At 41.0% G+C, this 26,082-nt stretch overlaps 1 protein-coding gene across 1 annotated transcript; it reads left to right on the top strand.

Annotated features, from left to right (window-relative positions):
• Nucleotides 1-487: 487 nt before the first annotated feature.
• Nucleotides 488-24,854, top strand: LOC134535485 (MFS-type transporter SLC18B1-like). Its single transcript, XM_063374607.1, has 12 exons — nt 488-1,196; nt 1,492-1,587; nt 2,345-2,418; nt 3,686-3,833; nt 7,780-7,848; nt 9,526-9,616; nt 13,238-13,377; nt 13,459-13,649; nt 15,170-15,265; nt 15,631-15,705; nt 17,485-17,578; nt 18,818-24,854. Exons 1-12 carry the CDS (start codon nt 822-824, stop codon nt 19,088-19,090), a joined length of 1,722 nt encoding a protein of 573 aa, XP_063230677.1. The 5' UTR covers nt 488-821; the 3' UTR covers nt 19,091-24,854.
• The last annotated feature ends 1,228 nt before the right edge of the window (nt 24,855-26,082 follow it).

Genomic DNA, 26,082 nt, shown 5'->3' with positions numbered 1-26,082 from the left:
TGGTTGCAGGAGTATATATAATGGTAGTGATTTTAAAGCAATTTTTCTTAAATAGCACAATAATCGTGGTTTTGTAATAAGTAATTACTTAAGTGAGAATAGTTTATTTTATTTTAGTTTTAAAGGAAACTAGAAAATTATAAATATTTTTGAAATCGTAGCGGACTACTGCATGTTTTCCGCTCACGCATTTGTTGCTAAAAGCAGATACAGAAAACCTGTCGACCTAACTTGAAAAAGTGGATGCAACAGTTATCTAAAAATAACTTATCTCAATCTCTGGTTGTAATTTAATAAATTGTTAGCACAATAATTTGTTTGATTCTAATGAATGAATTTAAAAAAAAAAAAAAAAAACAGTTTTAGGAGATAATGAGTATTATAAAGTGGTGGTTTTTAATCATTATATTCAAAGATCACTATAAACATTTATAAAAATAAGCAATCCGTTAGTGAAACTATTTTTTATATAAGTGTTTGAAACTATTTCAAAATAAGTAAAAAGTATACTTTTTGGTTTGGGGTATATGTTTTTGTATTGACGAATCTTCTTTGAAACAATCATGGAAGACTGCTGTAGGGGTTCTGTTTCTGTTTATCAAATGCATTGAGAAATTGACTATGGTTGTGAAATGTAACTTGAAAAACATGTAGCTTTAAATGTATTGTTTTTTATAGCAGTTGTGAATTAAAGACATTTTTTATCAGCAAAACAATGCACACCGCGTGATCTTATCAGTAGTTTCGATAACACATACTGCCTACGATGGAATGAATTCAGCCCACATTTGACAGTAGCGGCACACAAAGGCAGCGGCGGTATGGATTACTTAGGGACCGTTCAAGGAACATCTAATGGGGATGTGCAGAGAACCGACGACTGTATTGTCAACTACAACGGGTATCCAGCCTATGATCGCGTGCTGAGCCACGAGGTTCGCAGACTCGGCAAGGCTCGTCGGAAGAACGCCTCTTATACCCGGAGCCAGTCCATGTCCGCCTGCCAGGCGGGGACGTACAGTGCGGTCGAAATAAGCCGGATCCGAGAGAGACTGCTTCGCACACAAAGGCACCCGCAGACGGGCCCACTGCGACACTTCACCAGATCACAGAAACTAACCCTTCTGTCGCTCACACTCGTCGACTTCCTTAGCTTTTGTTCTATGTCGATAATGGCTCCATTTTTTCCTAAGGAGGTGTGTGACAAAATTGAAACATTTTTAATTCACTTACATTTATGTATTATACAAATATCAGCCTTTCACAATTTTATTGATTATTGCACTAACAGTTTGGTGACATCCCTGTAATACTATTTTGTTATCCATATATTTTTTTAAAAATATAAATTACTTTTTCCAGGGCTAAGATGATATGAATATTTTATGTTATTTATATGTCATCCTTTGCATAACTCATAGTGGCATGGTTGTGATGAAGAGCAGCTTTGCTATTCATATTTAGTTTTTATTGGAGTGTGTGTATTTGCAGGCAGCACTGAAAGGAATGTCTCAGTCTATGTCCGGCCTCGTCTTCAGCGTGTATGCATTGGTCGTCTTCATTTCATCTCCAGTGTTTGGTAAAATTGTGAGTATTACCTACTACAGTTGCACACCTTTTTACAAAACCTTTGGCCTACTGATGGTTGAGAGGTCAAATTACCTTCTATCAAGGCGATCAGTATTGATTGATAGTGTGATCAACTCCAGGTTATTTGCTTGTATAGTGAGCTGTTAGGTTTGCTCAGGGTAGTCCCATTTATTCCCTCAATGCTCAGGGTAGGAAAAAAAAAGTTCGAGAATGGCTTAAGTGACATCTGGCATGCCACAAGAGTATTTTCTGAGACCTTGATTGTTCAAAATTAGTATGCAACGGACTGAGTAATCTGCCAGTACGCCACAGACTTTACTGCGGACACACACATGTGAAGTAGTTTATCAAAAATTCGTAAATGGCCTGTGCTTTAACAGGCTCATAACCTGGCCTATTGTGTTGTCGTGCGGGAAGCGTGCCTGATGGGCGTGTCTCTCGGTGACACGTAGCGGTCAAATGAACTGGAAAACTGTGAGCCTGCCTCGCGCAAGCACCACCGGGCCGCCTGTCCCACAGGCGGACACAAGGCACTTGCACCGCGAGTTTCGCTCGTTGCACTCATTTCAGGAATATTTTGAAACTTATAAATAAGCAGAGCAGTTTAAGTTACATTTACGAGCAATGTTTTCATGGGACAGTAGATCTGACTCCTTATATGTGAGCTGCTTCAGTGACAGTGTTGTATGCAGAAGCATAGGACTCATTGGAACAGTGGTGCCATGATTGTCTGTTGTATATTGTCTGATTGCAGCTCCCTCATGCCGGGGCGAGGTTCCTGTTCCTCTCTGGGATGTTTGTTGCCGGCTGCTGCAACGTTTTGTTTGGGTAAGTTGGCGAGATTTCCTTGGTGGTACCATGTGTTTGGAAACAACCACAGAACTTTTTCATTGAAAGATATTTTTTTTTAATGATCTCATTTTATTGAAGTCAAACCATAATGTTTTTAGAGCCAATTGCGTTTTATGAAAGTGAATATATGCGGGTTTATGTTGTTTCACATGGGTCCACCATCTTAGTGTCACATTTCCGTCATCGACTTCCGTTCCACTTTCATGAGATTACTCTTACCAAATGCAGTTTACCGAGAGCTAAATTTTTACTCATAAAAAAAAAAGGTTAAGTTACTGGCACAGCCTGTACAAGTAGATGAAAATTGCTCTTCACTTACATTTCAAATTTATTTTACTGTGCTGACTAATGCAACCTTACTGGGGATATCTGTCCTGACTACATAGAGCTGTGTTGTTGCAGGTTGCTGGACTTCATAGAGCTGTGTTGTCTGCAGATTGCTGGACTTCAGAGAGCTGTATTGTAGCAGGTTGATGGACTACATAGAGCAGTGTTGTTGCAGGTTGCTGGACTTCATAGAGCTGTGTTGTCTGCAGGTTGCTGGACTTCAGAGAGCTGTATTGTAGCAGGTTGATGGACTACATAGAGCAGTGTTGTTGCAGGTTGCTGGACTACATAGAGCAGTGTGTTGTTGCAGGTTGCTGGACTACATAGAGTTGTGTTGCAGGTTGCTGGACTACATAATGCAGTGTGTTGTTGCAGGTTGCTGGACTTCATAGAGCTGTGTTGTTGCAGGTGGCTGAACTTCATAGAGCTGTGTTGTCTGCAGGTTGCTGGACTTCAGAGAGCTGTATTGTAGCAGGTTGATGGGCTACATAGAGCCGTGTTGTTGCAGGTTGCTGGACTACATAGAGCAGTGTGTTGTTGCAGGTTGCTGGACTACATAGAGCAGTGTGTTGTTGCAGGTTGCTGAACTACATAGAGCCGTGTGTTGTTGCAGGTTGCTGGACTACATAGAACAGTGTGTTGCAGGTTGCTGGACTACATAGAGCAGTGTGTTGTTGCTGGTTGCTGGACTACATAGAGCAGTGTGTTGCAGGTTGCTGGACTACATAGTGCAGTGTGTTGTTGCAGGTTGCTGGACTACATAGAGCAGTGTGTTGTTGCAGGTTGCTGGACTACATAGAACAGTGTGTTGCAGGTTGCTGGACTACATAGAGCAGTGTGTTGCAGGTTGCTGGACTACATAGTGCAGTGTGTTGTTGCAGGTTGCTGGACTACATAGAGCAGTGTGTTGTTGCAGGTTGCTGGATTACATAGACCAGTATGAGGTGTATACTCTGTTTTGTTTCCTGGTGAGGATACTGGAAGCCCTGGGGGCAAGTGCCTACGCCACTGCTAGCTTCGTGTTTGTTGTGTCGATCTTCCCGGACAACATTGGCTCTGTGCTGGTAAGTTTTGTCATTAGTTTTCCTTTTGACTAACGCTTGTGTATTATATATACATACTTTATTGTGCCTGATATTGTTATATTTTTATGTTTTTATATTTATAATATTTAAAAAAAAAAATCTTTTGTCTTATTTATCTATTGAAATAATGAAATAGTTAATTTTTAAAACCACGACCGTCACTTATGATTGTTTTTTCAAGGGGCTTAATTAGATTGTCTTATAATGTTGTAGTAATGTGTGCGAGTCTCACTTTTCAGTTTATTTGTAACTAGTTGGCAAGCATTTTTTTAGTAGCACATAATCTAACAAGAAATTTATTTGATGATTTTTAAAGGCAAATATTATAACATTATACATCAACTAAACTTCTTGTTTGATCACTGCTCTGCATGTAGTGGTGACTAAGTGCTTTATGCAGACATAATGTTTTCAGGTGTTTCCATTTAACAATGTGTTTACTGAACATTTTATTGAAGGTTTCTTTATGAGCATTCCAGTTTTTGATGACTTGCAAATTTTTCTATGTAGTTTTATGATTTTTTATATTGTAATTGTTTGTACAATGAATGTAACGAGTCATTGGAGCACATTTCACTCTTGTGCTGAACATGACCAGTACAACTGTTCTCATTATCACATAGTAAATAGTGTGTGCATTAATTACATTAAACCTTCCAACCATACAACTTCAAATTCAGAATAATACTTACATCCAAATTCAGGTTTGAAATTATCAATCCTTTATTGTTAATAGATCTTAAGTATTACACGACTATTATGAATAAAAATTATTTGAGTTAAGAAAGAATTCGTTAATGTTGCTAGTCAAACAATAAAAGCATTATTGAGTGCTCTCAACTAAGAAGTATATCCTCTAGGATAAAGTTAACTTGATAGTTGCAAATAAATGTAGTACAAGTTGCCACCGCTCGGTTGTCCTGTGACTGAGAACCGGGTTGAACTTAGTAACGTGGAAGTAATTTACAATAATTTAACCATGAGCTTGGTCCAGGAGGGTGCCAGGTTAGACTGGACGTCTGACCCAAGTGTTGGTGTGTGTCGCCGGCCCCAGTGTGGCTCACTAGGCTCGGTGGCTGCACCTGTTGGTGAAGGCCCTACTAACTAACGCCATCCTTGAGCGTTCCCTTCTCCGCATAGGTAGTTGAGTCCTAAGCAGGCTGGGCAGAGAACTACTGAATAAAACAAACGTTTTGGCGGGCGTGGTTTTATTCAGACGAGCCAATGGACAGGTACTAAGCCTGGATTGGTTTGCTACAAATTACACTGGAAACATTGTTAAAACATGTTGCACTTTACGTTACTCGTCTACACTCTCGCTATAGAAAGATTGCGACCCGAATCAGTCGTTCCTCTACTCTTTTTAAAACTCCGTGGCGTTGTCACACATGGAAGGAGAAGTGACGGCGGGAGGGTCACGCCCTGCACCGCAAACTGGTCCAAGTGTTCCTGGTGGAATTAAGTACCAAAGATTTCGGTGGATTAATATGATTGACTGGCTTGCAGATCTCAGTGATGTAAGCGTTAACAGCTTCCACACATGCCGGTCACGTCCACCTGGTACCACGAACTCCTCAAGACTGCCGCGAGAGGGGAGGAACAGTGCCCTCGTGCGACACATCCATAAAGCACTAATAAATGTTTTACGTAAAATTTCACGTCTAAACATCTTGCAGTTCACTTAGTTAATTTACCCACATGGGAAACGACTGACAGAAGGTCTAAATGTGAGCGTTTTGTTTATATGGTAATTTTTTATTTGAAAAACACCAGTCTAACCAGAGACTGTTAATCGCCTTTGAGCTACTCCGTTACCTAGAGCCAGACTATTTATATATTGTTAAATACGTATTAAATAAGTATTAAATCTGGTGTGTGGTTGCAATAGGTATTTAGGTGTTTGTCAAACCAGGTACTCTTAAGGGGTCACACACTTTCTTTTCTGAATATGATGACTTTACATAAATTCTTACGGGAATTAAATACACTGGTGCTCATACAGGTGCTAACACACGGCACGGAGTTCTTACTTAGTTGCGGAAAGAATCACTAACTTGACTCGTGCGGATGTGATGCAAGGGTGCGTACTGGCAGGTGAAGACCGGGCGTTGCTATCATAGGAGGTATGACGTCAAAGTAAACTAGAGATACAATACTTGGAAAAAATTAAGTAAGGCAAAATGAAAGTAAATTAAATTATCAGACGAAAAAGTGTAAGCAGTATATCTACAGTCTGGATGTTAATATTTCTAAACACAACACAAACAATTAAACAATTTCACTATCCTACCGACACACTGTTGTGCTATCATCAGTTAATACCTAAAGGTACTTCTGTTGAAATCCTCTATAGCAAGAATGTTATCCGTTTGGGAATGTTCATAATGCCTCTCGTAAATGTCTGATAAACCGTAGCCGTCTCTGGTAGCTTCGTTGATCCTCAGCGAGACGATGCCTCAAATTGAAGCTCTGCTAAGATTCCTAACTCCTTTCGAAGAACTGCACATCTATTAGGTAGTTTCACGATGCACAATATACAGGAAATAAATGTTTCGAGTTGTTAATACTTCTGTCACTGGACAGAACATTCATTCCGTGAAATAAATCAAGTTCAAAATCCTCAAGGTTTTTGTCAAAAGACCATTTCACACTCTTCTTATAACTTTGAAAATCAAATGGTATGTATGGCTTTCACGTAGAAATTCAGAACTATTCTTTTTATGTCATGTAGCCTATTTGAGTATCAATGATGATTAAATAAAACATAACTGGCCTGACTATAAAACACATCTAGAGTTCATGAATGTTTGAAGAGTACTAAATTTTATTTATAAAATAAACTCGCTAGGACAATCTAACGAAAATTTCTGACCAATCAGATTTTAATCAAACATATTGTTTTGACAAAAGAACCCATAGAGTAATACATAAAATATAATTATATAAATACAGAAATGAAAGTTGCTTAGAGAATGCACATTTAACTAGCAAAACACAATTCGTAATGAAACATGATTTGATGAGCAATCAACGTTAACTACAGCCACATGTGTGTGGTAAATATGGAAAGGAAGATGGACACTCTCGCTTGTATAAGTACCCATTAGCCGGCCTGATAGTCTGCAGCTGACTGCGAAGTACCGAGAACCAATCAATCCAAATACAAAATACACCTATAGTGACACCTCATTAAAAATTACATCACTCAAAAGGATTTCTCACTTTTAAGTCTGTATTTCCACTTCCCTACGAGATGTTTTATTTTTAGGTATTACTAGTTCAGTATGTATTAAGTATTTTCATTATTATCACTACCCATCAATTCTGTGAGTTTTTATAGGTACATTGTAATTACGTAGATTAATTGTAACAGTGAAAATACAAACATAAGTTAATGACATGTGTTAATATAGGTTATATATGTATAGCTACAAGTTACACAACAATTTATTATGAATATACTTGCATCTATCGATCCATGAAACTTCGTAGAGGTCAGAAAAAGTCACAGGTGACTTAACGCTAGTGACTGAATTTATATAAAGTTGTGTTTTTCACTTGTGTGATGGTAGCTGTTAAGGCTGTCTTGACATGCTGAGTTGGTTAATTAGTTTTTTGTTAAGGCTCTTTACTGTAAAATCTATTTTGATAGCTCACTTGCATATATGTTGTTCGGTCCCAGATGCCGCAGCCAGATACTTGCTAAACCGTGTCTTCGGCCTGTGAAAGCTGGTGCAAGTGATGATAGTTGTGAATTCTGGCTTGGGTTCCTGCTATTAATTGATATTTAGTGAATATCTGTTGGAAACGTAAAATGCGAGCGTGCTCTCGTGATGAATGGGAAATGACAGTAAAGTGAACTAACCACCGAGGTGTTGGAGCAAGTGTGACGCTCACGGCGTGATGTGAGGTGTGGTGTGCGCAGGGCATCCTGGAGACCTTCGTCGGGCTGGGCATGAGCGTGGGGCCGGCGCTGGGAGGCCTCCTGTACTCGGTAAGCCCCTACCTCGCAGATCCTCAGGTCCTCACACACGCGACTCTTGCAGGACTAGAAAACCTCACTTAATGTTAATACAAGGCCTGTGCTAATATTCAAATTTTCAGATATCAAAATTAATAGTTTATTATTTGTTTTCGATTCAATATTGAATACTAACACTTTGAAAAAAAAAACCAATATTCGGTCGTTTACGAATACGGCAGTGCAGGATCTTGAAAGTCTGGAACAATTTTGGGAACACATAAGATTTTCTCGTCAGGCGGGGAAAAAAATTTCCACAGGATTTTCGTAATGTTTTGGGGTTATTTATGTGGAGAATTTTGCTACATCTGGCCAGGTAAATTTTGAGAAGACTAATATAGTAAAGACGGATTTAACGTAGTGATTTGGAACCATTACTAACACCCACGTTATCGGCTAAAGTATTTTATGGAGAAGAGAGTCCAGCAGGTGGTTACAAATAGATTAGAACTGACAGCATACTGATAAGGATAAATCAGTGTCCACAAAAATCAAAACACTGCTGTTCTGCTAGTGCAGCCTTCTCGCTGTCCGTGGATAAACATGCTTTGTCCAGCAGGTTAAATTATCAGAGATTTCAACAGCATCTTTTAAATATTTCCCAGCATTGACTTTCCTTACATGATAAAGCTTCTCATAATAATCTATTGGCATGTACGTGACCTCTTGAATGGTGGACGGTCATATGCTGATGAATCTGTTTCGTCAATTTCAGTTCTTCCTGTTTCAAATCCCCATTTATTTGACATGTGTCTACCGCTTGCTAATTTATGTGCATAATGGTCCCAGGCACGTTGGATTTAGTTTTTGGTAATTGCATGTGTATAGGAACTACGATGGTAGACTGCATGATTTGTACATTCCAGCTGTTAATTTTTTTAATGAACATAGAAGTACTTGCTATCTTGCAAACGGGCCATCTCTGCTACTACCACAATGGTAAGACTGTATCCGAGGATTTAGCACCAACTTCTTGTCGTCGAAAGACTGACACAGTACACATAGCTTCCAGTTGACAAGTGCCTGACCTTCAGAAGTTACTAAGAAGCTTGTAGTTGGTCACTCATGGTCAGACCCTGCAATCATAAAATCACAATATAAACATGTGATTGCCATCATAGAAACAGAACCAATTTACATGTTTCAGTTCAAATTCACATGTGTTGTTACTCACAATACATTTCTTAGCCCTGAAAATGTATGTTTACATTTCAAAATTATATTTTTATGTTATATTTAGAAACTGAGATATAAAAAAAATTGTTTTTTTAATGTCAGCCATTGTTTAAAATCCAAAATGGCGGCTACACAGGACTCGTAGCAAATGGAAACATTATTTTTTAATTGTTTATATTATGACCTTTCCAGAAATGTACAACTTTCATACTATCCACAAAATTCCCACGGAGTTCTAAATCATAACACAGTGAACCTGACTATTGTCTGATACGCTGGAAAACAAGGTGGTATTGAGGTGGTGTTTATTAGATGCATACCATACCTGATTCTTGAGTACTTGTTCATTCACACACTTGCTTGCAGGAAAGACTGAAACATACCCGAGCATATTTATTTTAGCGGTGTGCGACGTAGCCCTGCGGTTGGAGCGAGAAGGGTAGGGACTGAAGCTGTGCTAACGCTCTCTTGCAGGTGGGGGGGTTCGGCTTGCCCTTCTACAGCCTCGGGGTGATCATGGTTGTGTTTGTGCCCATCAACAGCCTGCTGTTGCCCCCCAGTGACGGTGAGTGTTGGCTGCGTCCTGCACTAGCCTAGTGCACTGCAGAGCGGCTTACAGCATTGTGTCTGACGATGTGTGTAGTGTATGATATAACTGGCACACGGTAGAGAACCAGGTTTGTTTATACTTGGTGTGGCAGCCATTCACATGTTAGGACTGCGATTTCTGTGTAATTTGTATGTAGTCTCAGTGATATTGTTGTATTACAGTGAACCACAAAACAATACATTTTCCAGTAGTCATCATCATCATCATCATCATCATCATCAACAACTGCCTCCAGCCTGCGGCCGGGTCAGCAAAGTAAAATTCCTATACCTTCCTCCGTCACTCCACCCATTCTTTCTCCTTCACTGTGTTTCATTCTTGTCCTCTCTCTTGCACTCCGTTAACTATCTGCTCTTCCCACCTCCTCCTTGGTCTTCCTTGGTGTCTTCTTCCTGTGTACTTCGACTCCATCATTTCCCTAGGCAGCCTCTCTTTTCCCATTCTCTGCACATGGCCATACCATCTCAATTTAACTTTTTCATTACTCACATTCGAGTCCTGTACACAGTTTCTTGCTTGCACCATCTCATTCCTGATCCTTTCTTGTCTTGTTACTGCCAACATACTCCTCATGAACTCCATACCTGTTGCTCTGATCTTCCCAGCATCTGCCCCATAAGTAACAATGGGCACATTTTAGGTATTGAACAACACTTGTTTGCATTTTCATGTCCACTCCTTCTTCCATATCAAATCTCACAACACCCTTAGAACATATCCTCTTGTTCCAGCCTTGAGCTACATTATAATGTATTTTTTATAACTAATTGAACCATGTTTTAATAAGTTTTTGTAGGTGGTTCTCATCATTATTGAATACTGTATGTGGCAAGATCTTGGGATCGTTAGCCCATCCTCCTATTGGTTCTTTCATCAGTATTTATCCTCCTCCCTCTGCCTTCAACCCTTTTCACCAGCCCATCCTTCAAGATGTTCTTTGAGCAGGTGTCCTTTCTCCTCGCTCTTGTTTAGCCCTTTTCTCTAGCCTTACCTCCTAGTGGTTATTTCAAGAGGCTTCCTTACTCTTCAATTTTCCCTCAGCACTTTTCACCAGTTCACACTTATCCTGGTTCTTTCAGCAGAATTTCTTCCCCCTTGTTCTTCCCTCAGACCTTTGAACCATCCCAACCTATTAGTGGTTCTTTCAGCAAGCTTCTTTCATCCTCTCGCTTTCCTTCCCTTCTTACCATATAATACTTCTCTTGGTTATTTAGCAGACTCCCATCCTCATTGTTTTTCCCTCAGCCCCTTTTACTAGTCCTTTCAGCAGTTTTCCTTCCTCCTGGCACTTTCATAAACTTCCCTTGCTCCTTGCTCATCCATCAGACCTTTTCACCAACCCATTCACCTCCTGATTCTCAATGAAATTTTTCTCCAATCCCGCTCTTTCCTCAGTCCTATTCACCAGTCCATTCTTCTCCTGGCTTTTTCCTTCATTTTTACTTCCTGATCGCTCTTCCCTCAAACCCTTTTCATCTACCAATCTCCCTAGTGGTTCTTTTGGAAGGAATTCTTCCTCGCTCTTTTGTCAGAGATTGTCGTCAGCCCATCATGTTAGCGGTTTTTATTCAGCTCTTCTTTCATACCTCTACATCAGCTCTCTTCCTAGTGGTTCTTCCTAGTGGTTGCTTCCTCCTCACTCATTCCTCACCCGTTTTCACCAATTGATATGTCTCCTAGTTATTTTAGCACACTTAATTCCTCCACGCTCTTACCTTAGCTCTTTTCATCACTTCATACTCCTCCTGGATCATTTATCAAGCATAGGTACATAGGACACCTTCAGCGAGTGCTGTAGTCGAGGAGACCCTATCTTCCCTATGCTTTTGTTCACAACTGTTGCTAAGGGCCTGTGGTCAGTTTGAACGTTTACCGTCCAACCTTAGATAAACTCATGAATCATTGTTGCTCCAAAATATATGGCTAGACGTTCCTTCTCTGATGGAGAGTTGTTCTTTTCACTGTATGATGGGCTCCGTGAAGCAGTGACTAGTTGAAGGTTACCGGAACTGGACTTGTGCAACAAACAGCCTGCTAGCCCACGCTGTGAATGCATCACACTGTAAGATGGTTTCTTTGTCTCAAGGTCAAATAATACCAGTACAGATGCCTCTGCCAGATTCAGCTTCAGCTCATCAAAAACTTTCAAATGTAAAGTTAGCCACTGCCAGTCAACTTCTCCTTTAAGCAGTTCATATACTTTCACCGGCCTGTGTTGCTGTCCACTTGAGCTTTTCCTGGCCGTTTTACTGTAACAGAGTCAGGCTCACTATCACCTTTCTTGCTGTGTGCAAGATGCGCTTGTTGTACTGCACTCTGCTGCCACTTTTTCTAATGTGAGCTTCTAGGACAGCCTCGTCTTGTACAACATGAACAATACAATCCCGCACCATCTTGTGTTTCTGCACCCTCACGAGCTGCCGTAGGGCTGGGGAAAAATGATGAGAACTTTCCTCTTCCTCTTGGCACCGCTGAGTGAATATGTATCATTCAAAGACCTCATTTGACCCTGGGTGGTACGTACTTTTCTATGGCCTGTTCCACCTTTACATAATTGTATCTATCGTCTTCCAATGTGTGAATTGTTAAAAAAATGTGAGAAGATATGCCCATGATATTTCATAAAAGTGAAATCTTAACCTTATCCTGGACATTGTGTTGTCCTGTGTTGACAAAGTAGTCCTCAAATTCCGACTCCCAAAACTTACAGAATGCATGTGCATTCTTACTGTGCCAGTCTATGTCGAGTGGCAACTTATCCTAACCACCCATGACCATTGTTTACCCACTTTCACTACTTTTACTGGCCCGGTCACAAGTTCCTGAGTGTAACCGTTTTGGTTAATACAAGATCCTGTCGATTGCACGATGGTTTATCTTAAATTTATTTCATCTTATAATAACTGATTCGCAACGGCCATCAATAAGACACCATCTTACATCTCACTGACTGTCTGCCATGCCCATAACACTTGCCTTGGGACATCATTCGTTGTCAATGGATGAAAACTGGTTAAAATCATTTGACACTCGTCTGATTAAATTCTAATGAGTAACTTTGTATGTTTAAAATAATTTCTGTGCCATTTACTGTAGATAGAAGATGAAATGCAGAAAGAGAGGCAAACTTTCATTTTTCAATGAATTTGATTTGCTTGCGTGATACACATATCAAAAACTTTTAACGTCCAAATAGACAACACAGAGGTCGGGGCAAGTTGGCAAGAAATCTGTCAATAACTTGTCCTGGCCACAAGTTAATTATTACTTATGGTTCTAGCTTGAACCACTTGTTTGAAGGAATCCCTTGCAGGTTGCCACGCATGTGTAGGACAAGGAACAAATGTGAGTGTGTTGTGTGAGACAGACAGAGGACTGTCAGAGTTAGTAACCCTACATGTTGCATTCATTCTTACAAATGCCTCGTGGAATTTGTTTCTCTGGATACTGTTTTTTTTTTTTTTTTACACCTTTGGTAATTAGTAATTAGCTATTGGTAAATGTAGTCAGTTAAAGGAGTGTTATGGCAGGAAGTGGCATGTAGGGCGTAGCGGAGTGTAGCGTGCCGTGTTGCAGCGTCCGACTCGGTGCGCAAGTCCGGCTCGTTCCTGAAGCTGATGCGACTGCCGTCGGTGGCGATTGTGAGCCTGGTGATCGTGGTGGCGTCCAACATGTGGGGCTTCCTCGACCCCACGCTGGAGCCGCACCTGCGCCAGGTACGACCGTCCTGTCCCGGACCGGGCTGACGGGGAGAGCGACCCGGGGCGGAGCTGGTACGGAGCACGTGCGTGTTGCAGTTCAAGCTGCGGCCGGAGCAGGTGGGGCTGGTGTTCCTGCTGTTCTCCGGGCTGTACGGTCTGTTCAGCCCGCTGTGGGGCCTGCTGGCGGACCGCCTCAACAACCACTGGTCCATGATGGTGGTGGGACTGCTGCTGTGCACCGCGGGGCTCGTGCTGCTGGGTCCGGCGCCCTTCCTGCCCTTCAGCGAGTGAGTGGCCTGCCCCTCTCATACCTCACCCTTGGCACGGTGGTGCGCATGTACTTTGGTCACCGGCATGCTAATCATCCGTATAGTTGTGAGATGTAACCCGGTGGAAAACAGGCATCTCTGTACAGAAATCAGAAGAGAGAGAACTGTGAGCGCCAGTAGCATAGTGTCGCCCGACACAACCTGAATGTGAGCGGCTCAGTCGGTGTTGGATTACAGAGTATGTCGAACCATGAACTGCTGGATTATAGACCTCTCACTGTAACTCCCAGTTCTCTTACATTTCCACTTGAAGTAGCTTCAATTATGTAGCCAATTAATCTAGAAGTGTAAGGATTGGGTGAATACCAATGTAATTAATTCAGTTTATGATTAGGTACTAATTTTCGAGATTAAGTTACTACCTTATTCCTGACATAATATAGCACTTTTGAATGTGCATAATTATTTTTTGGAAAGAAACTAGTTAGCTGTTATGACATGTCTGAGAAGTATTAGAGGTTAAGCTAGTGGTAACAAGTATGTCATCAGCTATTTCTTAAAAATATATTTATTAATTATAATTTTTAGAGATAATTGTTATATTATATATATGCCTTACATAAATAAAATAATCATTTACTTTCTCATTAACCAATTTAACTCTCATGAACTTTTGCGTTTTTTCTCTTTGTTTCTATTTTTCATACTGAGTATACCATGTTAATCGCATAATTGTCGCACATGTAATACTAAAATCAAGTTTGAAAAGTAGGGGTGCGATGTTTATGCGAAGAAAAAAAAAACTTTTTGTTAGGTAAAGTTATTCATAAACAAAAACTTTTCTTGGAAAGTAAGTTTATTTAAAAAATGGAGTATACAAGAGCTCGCCAAACAATTTAAATTAAGAAGTCATGCAACAAAAACCTTTCTTCAACTTGTAAATAGAAAAACAAAATTTGTGACCCGAATGCGAGCCTGAACGTAGTACACACTTACCACAAAAGAGTGTGGTCCATCAAACGTCGTTAACTCAGCACTCGACAGAGCCCGCACGTTGCATGCAATCGGCGAACTATCAATATCGATATTCGACTACGTGTGCGCATTCTATACAGGAAGCAACATAACCAAACATGAATGATGTCAACTAGTGCTGGCTACATTTTTATAAGTGGTACACCGCGGCCTCGCAAACAAACAGATAAAGGTTATAACGTTTAAAAAGTGTTTAAAAAGAAAATTTACACATCAGACAACTTCGAATTTCTGTTAATTAAATAAGTAAGTGGTAATGTCTGAATAAATATTGAATTTCTACTTTAAAATACATCGTTTTATACAAAAAATATACCTACATAAAGCGCTTGAAATCTAATAATGTGACTAAAAACATCATGTGACGTTTACGTGAGAGATATTCTATCCATATTTGACGTCCTAAAATATCGGTGCAACGATTATGCGCGTGCGACGATTATGCGATAAAAGAGGTTATATAATGGTTTGTCATCAGTACATGTTGATGTTTATGTTTTCAGCATGCTGTGGCTAAACCTAGTGGCTCTCTCACTCCTCGGAATATCCGTGGCATTGGCACTGCTACCAACATTTGAAGCTCTTCTTGATAGTGCAATGTAAGAAACCTCATATTCTTACTTTTTGTATTTTTTTTTTTTTGGACATCAGGTATGAATGTTTCTGATCAATACGAAACATTATTTATGTCTTTCATCACTATTGTTTCCGTAGTTTGGTCAAATGAAGTGGTTCATTGCAAAACATGCTGTGTTCCTGTGGCTATATGATATTTCCATCTGTCCAAGTTAAGTTACTTTGAATGAAACGAAAGTGTAGTGAAAATTAAAGTGTAAATGAGTCATGACCACAGACCATGCTAGACCATAGCTGCAGGTAGAAGTGCAGAGTGCTGGATCAGTAGATGGAGGCCTACTGGCAGTGGCGCGAGCGTGGTTGAGAGGTGTTGTGTTGTGCCTTGCAGCGAGGGCGGCTGCAGCGACGACATAACCACGTACAGCTTGGTGGCCGGCGTCTGGTCCTGCATGTACTCCCTCGGGTGAGTCACTCATCATGCACTGGACATTCATTTCAAATATCATGGTTATGGACTTTTTTTTTTTTAATCAATTGACTCAAGTAAACCTGTATTTTTTGCATAACCAGGGCGCCAGTGCAAAATTATGTAAATATCACAACAAAGGAAAATTATGTTTTAAACTGGAAATAGAGTAGTATCGAAGAATAATATTATGAAAGAAAAACTAATGTAATTAAAATATTCACCAGAAGTGGCAATGAACATAGCACAAATAGTGCTCACAAATAATAACATTTTACAGATATTATAGTTACTAGCATCCAAATTTCAAATAATAATTATAAGTATTTTGTCATGAAATAATTAACTATGGCACAAGAAATTAATTATTAAAGTCATTTACTTAAACAAAAAAAAAACATACATTGTGTTGGGTAGTCGATAGATATGAGCGAATAATCAAGATCTCTAAACTTTATAGTTTCCTCTAGGATAGTGTTAGATTAATAGTAGCACATAAACTTTAATATAGAACACTAGAATAATCAACAATAAGATAAAAATAAATGATGTAACATTAAAAGAATTAAGTTATCGAGAAAACAGTGCAAAGTGAGTACTGAAATTTGGGTGCTGATACAAAGTTTTAAAAACTACACAAAATTCTTTTACAAAATACTATGCCGATGACATTATGTGATGATATTGTTTAACAGTGGATAAAAATTAAATAAAAATACAATAAATAAAATAAATTAATGGACTTTGCTTCTTTGAATAACATGACATACAAAATAGGTAGTGTACAGTATTGAGCACAATCATTGCTCAGGATTGAGACTATTGTGTTTGAGAGCGAAGTCGCTCAACATCACCGTCACTAGAAACTGCTCTGCGCCAGTGTGGTGGCTACTCTCTTCAGCTTTTGTTGGATTGAACATTTATTTCGTCTCTAGTGATTGCTTTGTCGCTCACCAGTCAGGCCTCGGCTGTCACTGTCTCTAGGTGGAGACTCTAATGTCGATGATTTTGTTGCAAACCAACCAGCGCCGAGGGCGGTTGGCTGGAAGGTTTTTTTTAACGCGATTAACTCTTAGGTAGATGTTGAATCCGAAATTTTGAAAAATAACAGTTAAAAGAGTTTTTTTTAACACATTTATGATGCCTTTAAAGTCATTAGCAACACTAGTTTTAATTTATTTTTAAGAGTACTAAAATTTAAAATATTGTATTTTTTTAGCACTAAAATTTAAAATAATATTTAAAAAAAAAAACCAAACTGCTTTTAGGTCAGGAGCGGATTGGAGTGGATAATCCTTTGTGATATCCTTCCCAATGTTTCAGGGTTTTGGTTTTGGGTTTGGGGGGGGGGGGGGGGGGGGAACCACCCATCACCTCTCCTGTAGGACAGCCACTGCGTATGATGCTTCTGTAGGCTTCAATCCTCAGCTCATTAGAGTGAAGTGAATGAGCCTGTGTTAACTCATTTGAAAAAAAAAACACTATAGAAGATTGGCTAAATAAAATCCATTAAGTAGAACTGATTGCTCATATTCTAGTTGGTAACATTTGATTATCTGTTCATCAAGACATTGTCGGTTTTAGAGTTTTTGTAAAATGAACTTTTTACAGTGAGCATTTCAAAATGAATTCCAAGAGTTCAAAGTAATTGAATTTATGGCCACTCTGTAACTTAAGCTCAATGTGAAAAGTTTGCTGTTGCAATAGGATTTATAACAGTCTGAAGTTTCAGTTTCATTAAAAGATGTATTTGGAGCCTGTGATGTTCTGTTGCAGTGACATGATTGGTCCGTCGTTGGGGGGAGTGCTGCTGCAGCACTTTGGTTTCCGGTATGGGTCCGTGGTGATGGCAGCCATGACCTTCATTGTGGTGAGTCCGTGCGTGGGTTCGTGCCTTCTGTAACGGAATGAGAACATGTTTTTGTTTTCCCTGCCACTGTCGAGCACCCAGCCATCTCCACTGGAGAGCCCATCACCACCTGCTCGCCTGTGTGGCTCCTGAGGTCGTACAAGGTGCAGTGCCGAGGCGAGGCGGGGGGTGGGGGTGTGGAGGCGCAGTGGCTCACCCCCTCCCACCACTCCCCTCCCGGGATAAGGACCCTGGTAACAGGAATTCACCGGAAACCAAGCCTGGAACTAGCGAATTGAACCGGTCGGACCAAATGAGGGACAAGGAACAAATGAGACAAGGGCTATTGACGTGACCTCAATCTTCCCCATAAGGCTCATAAATTTTTCCAGCGTGACAAATTGTTTCCTCACGACGTGGATTAAGTAATATTTTGTACTCTTTACTGCAGCCTCCGACAAATCATCTTGATTTCCGTGGGACTGCAGGTGGGAGGAAATGAGGGTGAAGCAGCAGCAGATGAGCCAAGTAGATTTTTGTGTTTCTGCTCATCGGTGAGAAAACCCTGTAGTTGCCTGTCCACTCGCTGTGACACAATCACTGTGAAGGTTGTGTTGAGTTCCTTGCGTTGACGTTGACAGAAGTCGTGTTAGTGCAGCAATGTATGTCTCACTGGTGAGACTCGTCACAGCTTGTAGGTGAACTGCTTTTGGTGGAGAGGCATACCACTCAGGCTCATCGAAGCGGGCGGATATTCACCTTCGAGGGTCCGGCATAATCCACCCCTGTTGTTTGACACACTGTCGGCGAAGGCAGGTCTCCCATTGGCTTGCAGCTGCGTCGGCGAGGACGGCAACAGCAGTGACCTGCCGGCAGAAGCTCTCAGCACAAGTTCTCTGAGAATCATGATGAGTCTTGGGTGCAGTGATGGGTTCTTGTTCTCACGGACCCAGTCAGCATGTCCTAATGCCGTACGTCGCCAGACTCCACGAAGGCAGCTAGACGCTGGTTGTTGGCACTAGACTGCCTGCCCACTCGGAGATCTCGCGGTGTGTGTGTGTGTTCTTGTCGAAGGAGGCAACACACAGGTACGTGCGTGTTGCGGCAGAAACTTAGCACATGGGCCGGAACTGGCTCCTTGCTGGGCCTCGACAGCTATGGAGCCGTACTCGGCCCATCTAGCAGGTCCCTGCCATGCACGCCACGTGTGGCCCGAGAGGGCTGCTGGCTCAGCGTGCACCTCGGTGTGCCGTGTCGCAGGCCGTGGCGGCGGCCGTGTACTTCGCGGCTCGGGACGCGCACCGGGTGCTGCACGGAGGCTCGGAGAGCGCCAGCGACGGCTGGAGCGACAGCGACGGCAGCGACGAGGCCAGCCCGCTGCTCGCCCCGGAGCAGGGCGAGGCGGGGGAGGATGTGCCGGCCCGCCGACCGCGCGCCCCGTCGCTGCACGAGGAGAGCCTGCGCGGCTCCGACCGCCTGCTGGACGCGCGCAAGCACCGCTGCTACACGGCGGGCGGCGCGTGCGAGGTGTAGCCGTGCCCTTCGGCCCCGCGCAGCTCGGTGCAGCTTTCCTTCAGAGTCGTTCAGTGATTTCAACATTTGCCACAGTATATATTCCTGCTTGTCTCAAGTAAGTCTTCTCCTCGTCTTTTGCCGCAGATCTTAAAGATAATCCTCGCCAATGCAGTGAACTAGTGTCGTATTTAAAATACATTGTTATTATGTAGTGAAATGTAAGGGAGATGACTTATAAGCTGCAGGTGGTTATTCATGGCAGGGGTTTTTTGTGAATGTAGACATGTACGTATGTATGCGTAGTTTTCATCGACGTACAGAAAGAGCTTGAGCAGACTACATTTTAGAAACACTGACGGTAGCTTTTACGGCACGAAATCTTAGTTTAATGTAACTGAAAACACCTAGCTAGCATTTGAGATGAATTCCTCCTGCTGTTTTTGATCAATCTGTGGCTGTAGAAAATGTGATTGCCTTGTACCAAATTACAGATTATCATAGGTAGTGTTTAATTGAGGCCTTGTCTAATACCAGCACAACTAAATGTTACTCGTGGGCAAAATACATTAGTTCTTGTTTCGTATGTGGTTTTTACGTCACCAAATTATAGCTCTTAGCTGATAAACTAGTCTGACTGTCCACCTCCACGGTTCGCAGAGGTTGAACCAATTGTTTGCTCATGGACACATGGTAAATGTTGCGGGTGGAGGATTGGCAGACTCACAATTGTTTAGTAGGCTAGACTCAACCATGCTACACATACTCAGCCAGTATAGTGCTCCTGTCGGCCACTTATACGGTCACATTGCTGAGCCTACATGATGCTGTGGCACTGCCTCTCTCTGTTACTGTAGTAGAGGCATTTGTTTTTAACGTCTGCTTTGTTTCCAAATGAAACTGGGAGACCTTCGTGTCTCCATCAAAGTTTGTCCCTTTCCCGTCTTAGGCATTCCGTCACAGTTTCATCGTAGGAAGTATCCCGGGCCGTCGGGTACAGCAGACTGCTCCGAGTGTCAGTCGCTGACGTTTCTCTCCCAGTCTCACACGGGCTCCGTGTGCGTGTGAGCGTGTGCTGTTGTCTAGGGAAGACTGTGAGGCTAGCTCAGCATGCTGGCGTGCACTGACTTCCAAACACTCCACTTTCCAAACACTGATGGCACACCCAGGCACTTAACCTGTCAGTGTGCATGCTAACTACCATATGGATGGTACACTAGTGCTATTATCTAATACATTTTACTTTTTAAGACATTCATATTTCATCAGCAAGTATTTTCTGGCAAACAATGAATTAATCATGGTTCTGTCAAATGCGGCATGTTGGACTATTCACAGTCATGTTTTGGTTGGTTTTACAGTAATCACTAAGTACTGTGACATTTCTATGTGCTCGTTCATGGAATCTCTGGGCTGTAATTTCTACACTGATTGAAAATCATAAAAAGAGTTTTTATTTTGTTATATGTCAGTTTCACCCTAAGAACTTAAAAATTATATGATAACCAGCAATTTTGCACAAAATAATATTGACAAACACACTTGAAATTTTTTTTTTTTCTAGTAATACCCAAACTCAGAAACATCTACTGTTTGTTATATATGTTGTATATATTATGAAATACCAAAATAAGGGTTCCCTAGCTCTTGATGAGTCAACGTGGTAAGCGACGACACAGCTCCGGTACTAGCCTGGACAGCTAGGCCTCCACCGGACCACGGGTTCACTGGGTCCCTGTGTGACGTGGGAAATCGAGGTAAGAGCCAGCAGTGCTGATAAGGTCTAAGGGCTAAGGACACAGCCAACTGTCTGCTTAGCCGAGTGAGACAGGAGGCCGAGGTGGTGACTTTGCTGGGATGGGTAGCCTCAGTCTGTGGTCACAGCTGAAGCTCTAACACCTTTCCTGATTGCGTACACGGCGTATTCCGTATCCTCGCCCATGGGACCCCAGGCCGGTAGGGCTGATGCTGAGAGGGCTGGGCGGGACTAATCCCCTAATGATGTATGCATGTATGTATGATGCCCATGACGAAATGACTGCAGATAGGTATGCAAGTGGTTTTCGAACAACTTTTGCCAGGTAATATATCAGGATGTGCGAACTGATTCGTTAGCAACACACACGGTTGTTGAGTGGAACAGTGATGCATCCTGCACCCAGCATCACTCTCCTCGTGCTTCACTCTCACGTGGTGATGGTCGCGGGGTCGACTCGTCTGAGAGTGCAGTCGCAGAGAGGTGTCCGCAACCTTGGAGGCCGTGTCAAGTGTCTGTGTGTAACCATGTGACTTCATGCTTGATGGCTAGCGATACATTCTGTAGGAAATTGTACTGGATCGTAATTTCTATAGCCACTGTTGTGTTTCTTTAACCATAACTACTACATGTTATTCGGGGCTATATATTCATCCACTTATCGCGTTGAGCCAGCTCCGGGGTCGCCAAGGGAAGACATCTACGGCGCGCCGAAAATGCTTTAGAGATCCACTTTGACTGAGATGTTTCCCCTCCTTATTTCCTTACCTCGTTTCCCCTCCTTGTTCCCCCTTCCCCTTGTGTGGTGTCTTGGTTGCATGGCAACGTTTCCCCTCCGCGCCTGCGCTGTTGGTTCGCCGAGCCGAAAACGTGAAAATAGAACAACTGAACTTGTTGATTTATCTTTGATTCTAAGTGATGTGTCATGTCTCCTAGCTGGTGGAGACATTGACTGTGTTATTGCTCCTTGGATCTCCCACTGTATAGTAATTTTTGAACATTAATAGTTGGGGTGCACATGTGATACACATGTCACGTGCTGGTCGTACCGTGTGCTGAATGTTGAATGATGAATCTGTGATGGTAGTACTCAAGCACACTCGATAGTGCATAAGGCTGTTATAATAGTATCACTGCAGTTCACATGTTTCTTGAGTACGCATACTTGGTACATAGGCTGTGCTAGTAAACAAGCTACGGTAAAATTTATTTTTAGGGAATCTTTCTAAACTTAGCATGTTTTGTAGTTCAACTACAAAGATAAACTATTTTACAACATAGAAGTACATTTAGAGTTGGCAGTGGATATATTTAATTGGTAGCATTAGTTAATGTGTATAGTGTACTGATGGCCATGAGGCAAAAAATAATGCTTTATACTTCTCAAATATTGTCTTTTCTTGTGACATATTGTAAAGGTATGGAGACTTGAATATTCTCAGGATTGCTACAAGGGTTTAAAACCTATAAAAACAAGTTACAAAACTTTACTCTTTAACTGTATGTTTATTGCCAATTAACTCTTTATGTTTACCATATAAGTTAGTAAAATTTGTGGAGATGAAGCATTAATGTATGTTACTTATACTTAGTTGAACAGATGTGTGAATGCGAGGCAGGGCTTGTGTCCAGGTGCAGTGCGTGCTGTACAGGTGTGAGGCCAGGTTGTGTCGAGGTCCGTCTCGCAGTCTCGTGGAGCCTGTCCCGTTCCTTCTGGTTCAGTGCATAGCACTGCCGTCTTGAAATTGTGTCACAGGTTTTTGTGAGCACCAGAGAAAGACCAAGACCTAAGCTAATCACTCTGACAAGCACATCAGATCAGGCTGTATTCAGTGCATACTTCCAGATTCTGTCCAGCAACTCAAATTTGCGAATTTACGTGATTTGGTTTCACTGCACCAAGAGGTTTGTGCCGTTTTTCAGTATTACGAGAGTTACTACAAATCCACGTTAGTCTATTTTATATGGTTTGTTTGCTAGTCATAGGCTAATTAATATTAAATTAACCAGGAAGTTGTGCTCCTGAAGCTTGGATGGATTTATTTTGTTCGGGGTAGCATCTTATCAATGGAGCTGGCGGAAGTTTTGCCTGAGTGAGTTAGGACCAGGCTGCCTTTCATACACTGCGCCTCGTGACTTCATAACGTGGGTGGAGTCGTGACGATGAGCTCGAACCTTTTGTGTACTTGTTAAAGGTTTGTGAACTACTGTACAGTGACGGACCAGGGGGTGGGGGGATAAATCCCCCACCCCCCTGCCCTCACCTAAGTTACAAACAATGTGCAAAATATCAGTGAAGACAGTATGTTACTGTGTGAGAAGCCACGGTTGTCTACGGCTACTATTGTAGGCCCATTTTCCATTGTGTTAGTGTTATTAGTAATATAAGTTTTGAATTGTTTTACTTTCAAAATTTGCACTCCCTCTTCTCCCCCCTAAAAAACAAATTGCTGTATTTACCTGAATGCAAGATGAGGCTCAATATTTTAACCAATTTTTGGGGCATAGGATCTGGGAAAACATTTGTATTTTGACAGGGTGTCCAGGTCATGAAAGTCAGCAAAGATTTTCTAAAGGAACAGGAACTGTGCTTAAATATTTTGTTCTTTGACATCTCACATCAGTTTATGGTTGCACATTAAGTATAAACAGCTGGAGATGGTCGACATAAATCTCTGAAAAGGCACCATTAAAGTGATAAACCCATTGCAAAAGGTGAGACATGGTATTTGTACATAAAAGTCACTTTCAATTAGATACCTAAAAAAACACAAATGTGGAATTGCTATTAAATATGTTTGGAAGAAACATTGACTAGCATTTGGGTAAATACATAATGTTAGTAGAGTGCATAATATTATTTAATGTGATTAGGCATTAATGTAATAAACTTTTGTTGAATGTGGGTAATATTTTAAGTGTCTTAGTTTGTGAATATTTAATTTTAATCAGTGTGTGATTACTTTGTGTTTATTTATTTGTGTTCATTTTATCATATCATTTTCTTTGCCAAGTATTTAATACTATCCGAAATGGGACTTGATTGTTAGATGAATAGTATAGGTTGTTTTAGTTAATACTCATTAGTCCCAAGTATTATGAATGCAATTTGTTTATAATTTGTAAGACATTTTTGAACAATAAAATACCTGAATCATTTTCCCTCAGCGTATTGTGACAACTGACATGCTTCATGCAGGAGTTACTTCCGCATGTTGAACGCCATGTGACTGTACTAGGCAGACACTCGACACAGCAAGCCGAGTCAAGAAGGTCTGCAAGTTTGGGACTCAACATACATTTGAATTGTTCAATCAAAATGGGCATGTGATAAAACTACTTATTTTAAAGATAAAAGGTTTTGTGTACCTGTATAATGTAATTCAGTAGCATAGTTAAGCTTTTGAAAAACATAATTCTTCAACTACGTGGCATGCTGTGAGGATATTGGTACCAGCTGTTGAGTGTCATCGTGATTCGAGGTTCGATACAACTGAAACAATTCATGTCTTTGGATGTGTGTTGATGGCAAATGCAAATTTGTTCTCTGCAATGGTTCAGCGAGATTCATTTTGTGTTTTATTTATTTTTGTTTGCTTTGTCGTGTTGCTTGCCGAGCGGCAGCCAGACCCTAGACACGCTGCTTGTGGCGACCTACCGTCAAAATCAGTCCTTTTCAATGTGTCGCTAAGGGGCCTCCCTAGCGCGCTGGGCTCCGGGCCAGTGCAGCAGCTAGTGGGTGGGCGAGCTCTCGGGAAGAGGCGGAGGGGAGGCTCTTGTCGCTGTATCTGCTGGAGTCCAGTCGCTGCCTTCCGCTACACACACCATGATCCAGCTCTCGTATCACCTTGCTTTTCAACAGTGTTTATTAGTGTTGCGCCCCAGACTATATCTAGTTCAACAGTGTTTATTAGTGTTGCGCCCCAGACTATATCTAGTTCAACAGTGTTTATTAGTGTTGCGCCCCAGACTATATCTAGTTCAACAGTGTTTATTAGTGTTGCGCCCCAGACTATATCTAGTTCAACAGTGTTTATTAGTGTTGCGCCCCAGACTATATCTAGTTCAACAGTGTTTATTAGTGTTGCGCCCCAGACTATATCTAGTTCAACAGTGTTTATTAGTGTTGCGCCCCAGACTATATCTAGTTCAACAGTGTTTATTAGTGTTGCGCCCCAGACTATATCTAGTTCAACAGTGTTTATTAGTGTTGCGCCCCAGACTATATCTAGTTCAACAGTGTTTATTAGTGTTGCGCCCCAGACTATATCTAGTTCAACAGTGTTTATTAGTGTTGCGCCCCAGACTATATCTAGAAGAATTGCAAACAACTTTAATTCGTGTTTAAAAGTTTGTTTTTTTTAATTCACATACTACATAATTTCAGAGATTTAAATTCATTACAAAAAAATGATGTCATTAGAACGTTGATGGCTACTTAATAAAGTTTATTAAATCACAAAAATTCTCACAACATTTTTACGTTCAAGTGCTGTAGGGTTTTTCATGTAGTCACATATTTATAAAAATCTTCTGGACTGCTATGAAAAATCACGTATTATTAATAGATCACTTTATAAACCTAGGAATAATTAGATGAAAACATTAAATATTTTTACTTGTATACATAAAAAAAAATTAAAATTGCAATAACTAAATTACAAACAAATTTTTTACGTACTTCCTGAAGAAAAAGGGGGAGCCAAACTCACTTTCCAATTTTGTAATGAACAAAATAATTTTGGCAAGAAAATGTTCGCACCGATGACACATAGTCAACTTTGTATTCTAGGTCTCAGAACAGTGCAAAATTGGCCCAAATGATGATTTTTTTATTTTATAATTTTATACATAGAATTAAATATTTAAAACTAGGTATATGCACAGTAGTTGTATTTTATTTTCGTGGGGAGAAAAATTTCAGATTCATAGTGTTGATAAATAATGAATGTGCTATCATGTTCCAAAAAATCTAGTGTTCACTAACTTCTGATGCCACTAGGGAGGCCCCTTAAAGTAATTCACGTAGCTGAGGCAGCTTGCATGGATCACTGCTGTTGCAGAGGAACATGCAAGGTTACGTTGTTACTCCTTTTGTATCGGTACTCATTGTACTTTGTGTGTTTGTTGTTATTTTTGTTACTTAAAACCTTGTAGGAAATAAAATTTTAGATATTATATTTAGTTATTGTGTGGATTATTGAGTGTTTGCGAGACCAAAAACAGAAATTTCTATAACTCTCTCTGTGCATTTTAT

The sequence above is a fragment of the Bacillus rossius genome, chromosome 8 (assembly GCF_032445375.1).
Source record: "Bacillus rossius redtenbacheri isolate Brsri chromosome 8, Brsri_v3, whole genome shotgun sequence".
In the NCBI taxonomy this organism is placed as follows: Eukaryota; Metazoa; Arthropoda; class Insecta; order Phasmatodea; family Bacillidae; genus Bacillus; species Bacillus rossius.
Note: the sequence above shows the minus strand (reverse complement) of the source record. Positions and strands in the feature narration are given on the sequence as shown.